This window comes from Phyllobates terribilis, unplaced genomic scaffold, assembly GCF_046119375.1.
Source record: "Phyllobates terribilis strain yellow unplaced genomic scaffold, ASM4611937v1 Scaffold_5__5_contigs__length_657084704, whole genome shotgun sequence".
In the NCBI taxonomy this organism is placed as follows: domain Eukaryota; kingdom Metazoa; phylum Chordata; class Amphibia; order Anura; family Dendrobatidae; genus Phyllobates; species Phyllobates terribilis.
The window spans coordinates 625,077,205-625,090,916 of record NW_027362765.1 but is presented as its reverse complement, the minus strand read 5'-3'; the positions used below and the strand labels follow the sequence as shown (position 1 = coordinate 625,090,916).

Here is a 13,712-nt window from a genome sequence, read left to right as displayed (position 1 = left end):
GGGGCCATTATACTGTATGGAGCACTATGTGACTGATGAGCGGTGTAGTTACATCACCGCTCATCACAGCCGCCGGGTCTCGTGGAGCACATGGGGACCTGGAGTGGCTGCTGCTACAGCCTATGGAGCGTTGCCATGGACTACGTCGGACCTGCATGGGAACTTTTTTTTTAAATAAATTGGTGAACGAGGGCCAATGTCTTGTATATTTCTCTCTTTATTTTCTTCAGGTTTCCATTTGTGGACTACGGAGGATTCCCTGGACTACAGCGGACCAGCATGGAGTCCCCCCCCCCCCCCCCCACCACCCCAAAATAGATTGGTGAACCAGAGAAAGTGCCGGGGAATGTTTTTTTCAAATAAAATGTACTTCTCTGCCTGTGTTTTTGTCTTTCTGGGTTAGTTAGTGGGGGTGTCTGATAGACACGTCTCCATTACTAACACCAGGGCTTGATGCCAGATGTGATTTTTGACAAATCACAGCTGTCAAACTCAACTACCATAACCCTGATTGCCACCGCACCAGGGCAGTCGGGAAGAGCTGGGCAAACCACTATAATTGGCGCATCTAATGTGATGCAACACTTTAGGGGCGGCTGTGGGCTGGTATTTTTAGGCTGGGAAGAGCCCAATAACCAGGAACCTTCCCAGGCTGATATCAGCACGCAGCTGCCTGCTTTACCTTGGCTGGTTACCAATAATAAGAGGAACCCCACGTCGTTTTCTTCATTTATTAGGGTAAACACCCTTTAGTGCCAAACGAAAGGCACTAAAGGGTGTAAGTTTATTATATGTAGAGAGCTTGTGAAATTATATATTTACAGGACATTTATCCATTCTATTACACCACTGCTCCCATAGATGTGGACAGAGCAGGGTACACATTTCTAAGGAGTAGAGGTGTAATGTGTGACCGCGCTCCGTCCGCTTCTATAGGAGCAGTGGTGTAATGTGTGACCCTGCTCCGTTCACTATAAGTAAATAGAGCAGGGTCACACATTACACCATTGCTCATATAGAAGTGGATGGAGCAGGTTCACACATTTCTAAGGGAGCAGTGGTGTAATACAAGACCCCGCTCCGTCCACTTCTATGGCAGCAGTGGTGGCAAGCGTGACCCCGCTCCGTCCACTTCTATGGCAAAAGGGTCACATATCTATCTCCAGCTTATGATACAGAGAGCAGCACCAACTAACAGCATCGGAGCTGCCGGCCATCCTCGGTGACAGTCTACTTGTCAGTATCACTGACAGTGAGCAACAAAATGTGAGATACGCTCCAGACCGGTGTATCTAATCCCATCATACACAGTACACCCCAGACCTGTGTATCCAATTCCATCATGCGCAATACGCCCCAGACTTTTGCATCCAATTCCATCATGAGCAATACGCCCAGACTGGTGTATCTAATCCCATCATGCATCCCCAGACTGGTGTATCTAATCCCATCATGCATCCTTGTACTTTTTAATGACACCATTCTACCACATAGTGTACTGGAAAACGAGTCAAAAATTGCAAATACGGAGAAACTGCAAAAAAAAAAAGTACAATTCCACAATTGTTTTTTTATTTACCATGTTACCTATATATTGTAAAACTGACCTAGCAATATGATTCCCCAGATCAATACAAGTACGCAGCTACCAAACATGCAGAGGGTTTTTTTTTTTTTTCTAAACTGTAAAAAAATTTTTAAAAAAACAAAAATATCACTTGTCGCCATTTTCAGAGACTTGTAAATGTTTTCATTTTTCGGGATCTGGGGCTGGGTGTTGGCTTATTTTTGCGCTCTGAGCTGATGTTGGGTTAGATGCGATGCTTTGATTGCCTCTTATTGCATTTTTTTTGCAGTGCTCCAGCATGTATTGCGGAAATGATGATTCTCCTATGAGTGATGGCCACGAGACAATGGTCACAGGATATTCACACTGTCAGGCACGTGGGTCAGCAGACCCCCGGCTGTCATGGCAACCCATTGGCACCTCGCGATCACATGACAGGAGGGATTAAGGACATGCTTGTGGTCGGCAAGTGTTAAATCCCACTATCAGTGATTGTCGGCGGGATTTAACAGGTTAACAGCCGCGGGTGGAGAACCGCTGCATCTGCGGAGGCACTTGATGGCTGATTAAATCAGCCATCAAGTGCAGGGAAAGATGAGAGCTCAGCATGCGATCTCACATTAAAGGCAGGGACACTACCTTTGACATATATATAAGAGCCATTACCACATGTACAGTATATACTTACAAAAAAACAATACAAAAACTTACCAATTCTGTCAAAATTGGTTTTCGTAAGGACCACTTTATCCCACGTCCATTCAAGCACAAAGCGAAGGTTTGGAGCTGACCTGGGTTTCTCTTAAAAGTGAATTACACAAGTCAGAACCAGGTGAGAAAAGTCAAAATAGTGTATTTTGCACAAATATAAATGTGAATACATTTTTTGTTGTTTACACTTACCTTCTACAATCCATTGCTTGATACAACGAGTTAAAAGACTGATGGAGCTAGTTTCAATGGCAGCTGATAACACAGCTCGTAGCTGTTCTTCCTAGGTATCACATAAAAGCTGTAAAGGCTGAATTTTATAGGAAGTGAAATACAACATGGCAGTAAGGGGAGCTTACCCGAGTCAGGCTGGAAGGCTGAACATCAGCAAGTCTTGGAGACAGGAGACCAGCTACTAAGCATCTGTTATAACCATCTGCAATCTCTTCATTCAAAGATGATCCAATATTCTTTAAGTAGTGCAGAGTCTTAAAACAAATAATGCAGTATGATATCTTCACCGCTAGGACAACCAACATTGTAAACTAAGTATATACCTAGAGTTCACCATCACTTTATATTGGAAATGAATCTACATGAAGCATTAAAAGCACCAATTCATTAAGACGGGCGTTTTTCACGCTTGTCTTGATGGAAAACCATAAGCTCATCATAAATTTTACAAACGGGGGGGGGGGGGGGGGGGTTGCCAAACTCAGTCTCTCCAACCTTTTGTACTGGTAGATTTGGGTGTGAAAATGACAAGAGTTGCTAAATTTTTGAGCAGCCTCGTGTTGTACAAAAATGTTGCGACTTTTCAAAGCTTTTTACACCAGACTTAGAGTGAAGGTTTAGTTACTCATTATAGGGACCCTGTCAACAGGTTTTTACCATATGAGGTAAGACCACCACCTTCCAGCCCTGATATACAGCAGTATAACAATGCTGTATACATGCCCCTAACCCAGCCGTCAAGACAAGTAGGCATTAGTCCTACCGTAATAGTGTTGTCATGATGGACTCCTGGAAAACCTATCAGGAGGTCGTCCTTCGTATCCTTGATAGGGACAGGAACACAGAAGAGGATAAAAGGCCCTCCCTCCACCCAAACCCCAGTAATTTTCCAAGTACCACACCACGACGGACGCACTCTATTTTATTTAGTTTCCTTCTATCTATGTTACCTTCACAGACGCAGACTGGAATGTTAGGGAGGGAATGTAATAGGTGCTGTCATGATGGACTCCTGGGAAACCTATTACCGGTGGACTAATGCCTACTTTCCAGAATGTCCCTCCTGACATCACCATCAGGAGAATACCAGAGTATACATTCAGGGTGGGACTACTACTTTGAGGACTTTCTTCTGAAGGCCATTTTTTGGCCTGATAGAATGTCCAGTTTAAAGTGTCTGCAAAAGATGTTCAGGCTTGTCCATGTTGCAGCTCTGCAAATCTGGTCCACCGAGGCCCCTGCTCGTTCTGCCCGTGATGTGGCTACTGCTTTAGCCAAATGGGCCCTGATGTTATCCGGAGAGGATCTTCCATCAGACGAACAGGTCAGACTTCTCACTGACCTAACCCACCTTGCCAGCACTATTTTTGATGTCTTTTTCCCCTCGTTTTTGCCTGCAAACTGTACGAACAGGTTAGGGTTTACTCGCCAGTTCTTTGTTGTCTCCAAGTAATGGAGGACTACTCTCCTGACATCCAGGGAGTGAAGTCAGTTCTTGATTATTTTTATGGCCTTGGCAAAAAGAGGGTAAGACCATTTCCTTGCTCATATGAAAAGTTACTACTTTTGGTAAAAAAAAGCTGGATCTAGCCTGACGGTAATGCAGTTGTCTAGATCCTTAGGTATGGATCGTTGACAATGCTTGTATTTCTCCCATCCGCCTTGGTGTTATTGGTGGTTTAATAAAGTATTGCCACACTGTTTAACTCTCACCCTGTGTTGTCTGAGTAGTATTATGCCCATGGAAGACCCAGTGTCTCCCACAGGCTGCAATTTGCACTTTTAGGGTGCTAGCTCTTAGGCCTTTATGAAATCCAGTCTGTAGAATCTCTAGTATATTTAGAATATTAGGACTAGAAATCTGTCAGTTTCTTGATACTGTGCACAATTTTTTCCCCAGATTTTCGTGTATATTGCTGATGTTACTGGCTTTCTACTATTTTGCATAGTTGATTTGACGGAATCTGAACGATCTTTAGATCTCAAGATCTGCCTCTCAGGATGCAGGTTGGAGGAACTTTACGTTGGGATGGTATATCAGCCCCTGGATCAGCAGATCCAGTCTCTCTGGAAGAACGATTGGATCTTCTAGGGACATTTTTTCAGTAAAGGAAACCAGCTTCTCCTGGGCCAAAAAGGGTAATATTACTATTACCTTGGCTTGGTCTTCCTGTATCTTCCTTAGCACTTCTGGAATTAAGAGCAAGTGAGGAAAGGCATATGCCAAGTCCATGTCCCATTTCTGGGACAAAGCATCTACCCCTGTTGGCCTGTCTTTTGGATCGAGGAAGAAGAATTTGGCTGTTTGTGCGTTTTTCCTTGTGATGAACAGATACCACCGAGTATCCCATCGATATATTATGCGATGGAATTCTTCCCACTTTAGTTCCCATTCTGACTGTTGCACTGTTTCCTGACTGAGGAAATCTGTCACGGAGTTCCGAGACCCCTTCAGGTGTATTGCACTTACTGATAGTACTGTTTCTTCTGCCCACTAAAAAATCTTTCCTGCTAAATCTTGCAGATGGTGATGTCTTGATCCCCCTTAATGTCTGAGGAAGGCCACTGTTGTGATATTGTCTGACAGGATTCTGATGTATTGGTTCTTTAGATCTGCCCGACATCTTTTTAATGTTTCCCAGACTGCCTGGAATTCTGAGGTTTGATGATCTGGGCAGGTTTTGCCCCTACCAGGTACCTTGTAGGTACTGATCGTTTATATGGACCCCACCAGCCACTGTTGCTTGCGTCGGTGGTGACTGTTACAAATGGAGACAACTTCCACATAATCCCCTTCCGTAGGTTGGCCCTGGAAGTCCACCATATTAATGACTTCCTGGTTATCACAGACAAGCTTATTTTCTTGTCTAGACCGTCCATCTTCCTGTTTCAGGTTGTTAGAATCTGATGTAGTTGTCTCGAGTGGAATTGGCTCCACTGAACTCTGGGTATCGAAGCTGTCATTAATCCTAAAATTTTCATGCTTTCCCAGATGGAGATTTGTGTTTTCCTTCCGAAAGCAAGGACTCTGTCTCCAAGTTTGTTTCTTTGTCTGGTAAAAAGGATATTTTTAGTTTTGAGTCTAGGAGGATTCCTAGGAAGAGGTTTCTTCTTCTTCCTGGTAGAAGATCTGATTTCTTCCAGTTTACAATCCATCCCAGATTTTTTTTTATAATCAAGACTGTTGAAGTTATACTGGCTTTTAGTTGCTGGGGTGACTCTGCAATTAATAGGAAATGGTCCAAATACTGGACAATTAATACTCCCTGCTCTCTCAGGAAAGCCATAACTTCTGCCACCAGTTTGGTGAAGATATGTGGGGCTGAGGATAGACCAAATAGGAGGCATCTGAACCGATAATGCAGAATGTTCTCCCCCTTTTTCAGTGCAAATCTTAGATATTTTTGACTGTGAGGTTGAATGGGTATATGATAATAGATCTATCGTACACATTATCATGTTTTATTAGTGGAATCGTTGATCTTATCGACTCCATCTTGAATTTTTTGTATGCCACTGACATGTTTAGAGAATTTAGATTTATAATCGCCCCCCCCCCTTTTTTTTTTTATTGAAAATAGGTTTGAATAGTATTCCACAAGCCATTCTGCTTCTGGCACTGGTATTACTACTCCTGAATCCACCAATTTTTCCACATCCGTCATTAGCTTTCTGGAGACCTGTGGGGACTGCGTAGTTAGGTGGAATCTTCCCTACGAAAGCTCTTCTGCATCCCTCTGCAATTGATTGGAGTATCCATGGATTGTTGGATACTTCTGTCCATGCTTTAAGTATTGGAGTCTCCCAACTACTCTCTTCGCATCATTGTCTACATGTGCCATTTCCTGCACTGGCAAAGATATTCCTTCTATTACCTTCCTTCGGGTAGCTCCATCTTCCCAGTATATTCTGGTCTTTGATAGGAACGAGGCCTCAGAAAGGATGATACTTTAGGTTTTTCGTATGGAAACCCCTTTTTTCCTCTGAGGCTTTTTATACCATATCGTCCAGAACTGGACCGAATACTCAAAGGCCAGAAAAGGGGATGGAACACAGTTTGTTCTTGGAGTGGCTATCACCTGACCAAGTTTTTAGCAATATTGCTCACCTAGCCATGGTGGAAAGTGCCCCATTCCTTGCGGCAAATCTAATTGACTCGGCTGAGGAGTCAGCCATAAATCCCATTGCCATTTTTAGTAATGAAATGGATTCTAGGACCTCATCTCTGGGAGTCTTCTTCCTCAGATGACCTTCTGATTGCTTTAACTATATATTCATGTACCTTGCTACCGAGGTAGCTGCTATTTTAGCTTTTATTATTGTAGCAGAGGTCTCCCAGGTCTTTTTGAGAAGACAGTCTGCTTTCCTGTCCATAGGGTCTTTCAAACATGATGAGTTCTCAAATAGGGTGGATGCTTTCTTCGCTACTCTGGCTATCGGGATATCAATTTTAGTGATTTGTTTCCATAATTTTAATTGCCTCTGGTTCAAACGGTAGACGTGATTTGAAACTTCTGGGAATAATTAGTGTATTTTTCATGTCTTTCCACTCCTCTAGTATCATGGCTTTAATATGATTATTAACGGGGAATACTCTGTTCCTACGGCTTCTCAAACCTCGATCGTTTTATCCTGTACCGGGGAGGGCTGGTGAGTGTCCTCGACTTTCATTGCGTTTCTCACGGCTGATAGAAGTACATCAGTATCTTCCCAGGAAAAAAGATTTATTTTTATCCTTTAGGGAAACGGAGATAGATCCTTCTCTTTCCTCTTGTTCAGGATCAGAGTAACCTGACAATTCTTCCTCCTCAGAACTAGATTCTTCCCACATTATGGTGCTTATATCAGTCATAAAAGAGGAATGTTCCTCCTTAACCACCTTGGCAATACAGTCAGTGCATAATTGTTTCCCATATGTATCCGGTAGCTTTGTGTTACAGATGGCAAATCATTTCCCTCTTTTCTTAGTGGCCAAAGGCATCACACATCACCTTGTCCTATAAGAACAAGGGATCATATAATAAAAACACTAACGAAGACAGATGGAATCAGTGAGTGAAACAGAAAGGGAGTAATCCCCAGATAACTGACTTGTACTGGTGGTTCAGCAGGTGTATCAGAGCGACCAGTGGTTTGTCCTTCCATAGCGGTCATTCTGGATGCACTGGTAACCTCAGCTCCCCTCTAACAATACTTAAATAGTATTATCACACCCGTTTTCCATCAGAATCATCAAAAAGGCATTTCACCTTAAATTTAGGATTTGGCGCCATTTAAAAAAAAAAAAAAAAAAAAAAGAAGCAGTGCGTTCCACGGTGGAACGCTCACCGGGCACTAGAGGTCTGCATGTCGCTACCTTTATAACCGGAAGTGCTGCGAATTCAATCTTCAGGACGCATAGGAGTTGCACGCAGGGCTTGAGCAGCGTGAACTGAGAGCCCCCCGAGGGGGAAGCAGTTTTCCTCGGGAGCATTGGCTCAACCGGACAGGCTGAGGGACCCCTTGATCAGCAAGATTTCGGCCTCCGGACCACGGCAAAAGGAAAGGAATGCGAAGAATCCCGATCCTCTCGAGCCTGACATCAGGAGGTCCTGATCACTGGAAAATTTGTGGAGGGGTGTCGCTCGTCTTGGTTCGGTGCCTCCCTTCTTGCGATGTCATCATCCTCCTCCTTGCTTTGCGTGGATGACGCGTCCCGTATGTCATCTATACAGTCCCCTGGCATTGCGCTCCTGTGCACGCCTACTTCTCTGCCCTGTCGAGGGCAGAGCAAAGTACTGCAGTGCATGTGCCGGAACAGGTCAAAGAGCCCAGGCGCATGCGCACTGCACTACTGTACTCTGCCCTCATCAGGACAGAGAAGTACGCCTGTGTAGGAGCACGATGCCGGGAGAATCTGTGGATGACGTACGGGACGAGTCATCCACACAAAGCAAGGAGGACAACGACGCTGGACAAGGACGGGCGACACCCCTCGGACCAGACTCGACCACCACGCAGGGAAGTATAATAAAACATCTTTTTATTGTCTTGCAGGCCGGCTTGGGGGCATATACCCTGCATTATAGAATGCTGTATATCAGGGCTGAACGGTGGTGGCCATATCTTATATGGGACAAACCTTGTGACAGGTTCACTTTAATGATTTCCATTGACAAGCAGAAACATAAATGTTCAGACATTGCATTTTTTGCTGCAAATGCTTCTGCCCCAAAACAAAGTGTTGGCAAAAAAAACACTGCAAACAAATGTGCATTTTGTTGTATGTATGTATGGTGTATGAAAAGCGTTATTTTTCCCATTCATTTGAGTAGGTGAAAAGTGTTGCAAAAACAAAGTGCATCTACTGTATATAAACTGTTCTAAGAAGATTTAATGATCAAAGGGAATCTCTCAGCAGATTATTTCTACCTCCTCTAAGCAGCCTGATGTAGGCAAAGAGACCCTGAATCCAACGATGTACCACTTTGATTACTGGGCGCAGTAGTAGGGACACAATTTTTAGGTTTAGCAATGCAGCAGAGATGAGAAAGCTGCCCCTGCCCACACCAGGCTCTCTACAGACAGTGAGGTGCTTATCACAGAAGGGGGCCGAGTTGGACCATTGCCGGCCTGCCGGATCCTCACAGCAATGTTAATCAAGGTGATTAAAGTGTAACACCACCACACAGCGTGGACATATGACACCATTGAGTTTAGTGCTTTATCCCCGTCATGCTGTCCTTAATTTACATAGCAAAAACATGCTGACAGATTCCTTTTAAAGAAAAAAATTATAATTTTCAATAAATAAAAATCTTAAGCAAATTTGTCAATTTTAGATAGGAAAGATTTAATTGTTCTTTTACCTCTTTATGAAAGCCAGTGCATGTGATGTGGATAACTCCGGAATTCAACAAGCAAGTAGCATCTTCAATATGACAGAAAACAAAAAAAAATATCGTTAGAAAACTCATTCAACCTAAATTAGTTTTTAATTTTTTTAAAAAAGTTTAAAATATCCAAGAAATTTCGTTCCATTTCATGATTGTGTTCCACTGGTTGTTGATTCTTCCCCCAAAAATTAGAATTTTATATCTTCATGTTTGAAGCCAGAAATGTGGCAAAAAGTAGAAAAGTTCAAGGGGGCCAAATACTTTCACAATGCACTGTGTGTCCTGCTAATAAGGCGTGGGATGGAGAGATGGCACATCATTCCTACTGATCACAGGTGAGGACGGGAGAGGGACAGACAAGGGGTACATCATTCCTGATGACAGGTGGGATGGAGAAGTGGCATTTGTTCTTGGTGATCTATAGGGATGAGATGTGGAATGGACAGATGGCACATTATTGCTGCTGAAAGGGTGAGGAGGAGATGGGTGAGGTGGAACACTGTACCTGTTTATGACAGGGAATCAACTTACAGTGTCCATTTTAGGACATGATCAGACATCAAAGTCAAACATCAGAATAATGCCAGTTTGAGGCTAAATACCTTGTCTGAGAACTGACTGACATGTGATAAAAAAAAAGTCACTATTCGCTGGGACTTGAACCCAAAACTTTGTCCAGAAGCCAGTGCACTTACCATTGAGCTATTCACTCAATTGACGAAAGAAGTTTTTCTTGGCTTATAAGATCAACCATGAAAATACCCGAGGTGTCTAAAAGTCACTGTGATTCTGATGTTTGAAGAAAGTCAGATATCAGAATCACATATCAAAGTCACACATCATTTATATTTGGCTTGGAGGAGGTATGTGTGAAAGTCCCAATGAGTTGCAGACTGGTTTGCACTGAAAATCATATAACCTAATAGAACGCCTAGATTTATTCAGTGTATAGCTCAATGGCTACTGCACTGGCTTCTAGACAGCTTTCAGTTCAAATCCCAGAAGCGAACAATGACTAATAATGGCACAAAATCAGGGTGCCGAAATAATGCCAGAGCAAGTACTATCACAGGGTCAAACTGTAGCAGGAGGGGTACATAAACATTACTATATTAAAATAGGTCTAATTTATATAGGAAAAAATATATATAAATTCATTTACTATTCAAGGTCATCAATAATAATTAAAAATAATCATTACCAAAATTATAGGTGCTTGGAAAGTAGAACTGTTCTGGTGGTGGATATGCAGGCGGAAAACCTCTACTCAAACTACGTTCATGTACAAGAACATCAAAGATGGTGTCATCAGTCATGTTTGTCAAGGCTTCAAGAGACCAAAATGCAACATATGAACAGTTTCTAAGAAACTGACCAGGCCTGTGAGAGAAAGAAAATAATTGGAGTATACAATGAAAGGAATGCCATTACTCTCCTCTCCCACAAAAAAAAAATCTTACCTTAAAGAATCCGGCATCTGTGCTTGAGACCAACGATTTATATCAAACACTCCCATGTAAATTGAAGGCTTATTTTGTCCATACGTATTAACTTGCCAGCTAAATATTGACACGCTGGTATCAGGCGATGTAACTGAAAAGAAATCATATTGCTAGAAATATGTACAAAAACATTATTTGCAGTCTATAATAATACCCTAGAGGGCTTTCCATTTCATTGACAAATCTTGAAATAAGTTTTAACCTGCAGGTCACAATTTTTATCAGAAGATTTTAAAACTCCACAAAGTACATGCATATAAAGTACTGCATTTTCAGACAGACACCGTCTTTAAATGGGTTGTCCACTACTTTGACAACCCCATCTCAATCCTTGTTTGGCCCAGTAAAATAACACCCATAGGGCAGAGTGAAGCAAGTGCGGATTGGCCGCAAGGATGGTATGACAATGTTAGGCGAGCCCTGGGAGACCCCGTGTCGACACCTCGGGAACAGCACCGGCAACAGAGGTGAGTATATGTATTATTTTACAAGGGGAAAACATAGGGATTGAGGAGGGGGTTTCCCCGAGTGGTGAACAATCCTTTTAACTGCAGTATAAAAGTAATACATTTTAACTGGATTGGAAACCTTGTGTGTTAGTATCACAAAACCTATTTAGATGTTCTATTGCATGTGTTTTTAATGACGTAGAAGTGAATCTTACATAAAATATTACATATGTTGCATTTGATAAAATACATAATCACTGTTGCCGTTACTTTTCATTAACATTTGCATGTGTTCTCCTGATATTAAAGGGAACCTGTCACCATGAAAATGCAGTCCTATCTGCAGGCATCATGTTATTGAGAAGGAAAATCAAATTAGATTGATCTATAGTTTACTGAAAAAAAGTTCCGTATAACCCGTATTTTCATCACAAACCTCTGCCCTTTGAGATTTTCTGTCCAGTTGGCGGTCCTATCAGTGATTGACAACTTTCTCTGTACAAGTGTACTTACAGTGATAGATGTCAATCATTGACAGGACTGCCCACTGGACTGAAAGTCTCAGAAAGAACAGATTTAGGTGATGAAAACAGCTTATACTGAATTTTTTTTTTTTCACAAAACTATATATCAATCTAATCTGTTCCTCCTCCTCCTCCTCAATAACATGATGCCTGCAGATAGGACTGCATTTTCATGGCGACAGGTTACTTAAAAATTTTCTTTTTTTATTGTTTACAGCTTATTGCCAAAAGAACCGGCCACAAATGCAGTCTAGCAGCAGTAGCCGAACACACACAGTATGTGCAAGCGCTTTACAGTGAACCTGACATCTGACACTTCATGCCCAATCCACTAACTGATCTCAGCCACTGCCTGAATCATGCCACCCTCAGATTGGGCAGCAAGTATCAGATGTCAGATTCCCTTTAATAGCAGGTCATAAGCACTTAATTGAAGCGGTTGGAAAAATCTAAACATCTTATTCTGAATCATAAAAGGGCGAATCCCAATAAATAAAAAAACGCAAACCCACATTGGGTAGAGATGAAACTTCTAGATAAAGATGGGTCTGGCTCTGAAGGGTCGTGCTTAAGGGTCTTAATCTGAAATAAGCCGGAAATAGGCCAGAAGGTAGGAGTAACTATTTACTAATTGTGCTTAGTTTCTCTCTCTCATTCACACTTAAACCTTCATTATGCTTACATACGCCCTTGCTGTCTTTGCACCACTAATCCTTACTCTCCTTCGCTATCCCCCAAACCCCAGCACTCTCTAACCAAATAATAATCTCTTCTTCCCGCTTACCCCCTCACCTGACCTCATCTGCACACCTGCTCCTCAACCTCAGATCTATCTATAAACATAAAACAAGCCGGACACTCTCCTTCTCCCAATCCTGGAGCCCCATAATTCACAACTCCCACCAATTCCTCCTCCTATCGCTTCCAACCAACTGCAAACTACCGCAACCTCTCTCAAATAAAACCCGTGCCCCTAACGCCCACCCCCCTGCTCCCTCTCTCTGGAGCACTTTGGAACGCCCACTCTGTCTGCAACAAGCTCTATTTTGTCCACGACCTCTTTACCTCTCAGAGAGGCCCATCTCTCCTTCCTGGGCATCACAGAGACATGGTTGACACACGCCAACACTGTCTCCCCTGCTGCGCTGTGTTATAGTGGGCTCCACTTCACCCACACTCCTCGCCCTGGTAACAGACATGGTGGAGGAGTAGGTCTTTTCCTTTCTACCAACTACACCTTTATCCCTATCCCACCTCTACCCTCCCTTCTTTTGAAGTCCACTCTGCCCGCATCTACTCTCCCTCCAAGTGGCTGTCATACCGACCTGAGAGCCCGGTCACTGCCTTTATTGACCAATTCTCCTCTTGGCTTCTTTACTTTCTCTCTGCTGACATTCCCACAATCAACATGGGTGATTTCAACATCCCCACTGACATTCGCCAGTCAACAGCATCTAAACTCCTGTCGCTTACTTCATCCTTTGGACTTCGTCCTCCTGAGCTACCCACACAGACGGACACACACTAGACCTCACCTTCATCCGACTCTGCTCCCGATCTAACCTCAAAACCTCCCCCTTACCCTTATCTGACCACCATATACTCTTTTTCTCATCCCAGTTCTCCTCACCTGCCACCCATGCCCAGCAACTAGCACACCCCCGCAGAAACCTTGCACATCTAGACACTCGTACACTCTCTGACTCTATTCTACCACTGATATCCATATCCTCACTCCACGACACCGTCAACGCCACTGCTTTCTACAATGCCATTCTCACATCAGCTATTGACTCGGTCGCCCTCGACACTCATTCCCCACACTCATCCCATCCCTTACCCATCTCTTC

The 13,712-nt window shown here is 43.1% G+C and overlaps 1 protein-coding gene across 1 annotated transcript in view; it reads right to left on the bottom strand.

The window, feature by feature from the left end:
* LOC141273778 (protein ELYS-like) overlaps window positions 1-13,712 on the bottom strand; it is a 113,166-nt gene that overhangs the window by 69,405 nt on the left and 30,049 nt on the right. The window contains exons 9-14 of the mRNA XM_073686122.1: window positions 10,848-10,980; window positions 10,589-10,767; window positions 9,361-9,422; window positions 2,638-2,766; window positions 2,471-2,561; window positions 2,279-2,368 (exon numbers count right to left, since the gene is read on the bottom strand). Coding sequence (XP_073542223.1) covers window positions 2,279-2,368; window positions 2,471-2,561; window positions 2,638-2,766; window positions 9,361-9,422; window positions 10,589-10,767; window positions 10,848-10,980 — 684 coding nt within the window. The remainder of the gene's footprint in view (window positions 1-2,278; window positions 2,369-2,470; window positions 2,562-2,637; window positions 2,767-9,360; window positions 9,423-10,588; window positions 10,768-10,847; window positions 10,981-13,712) is intronic.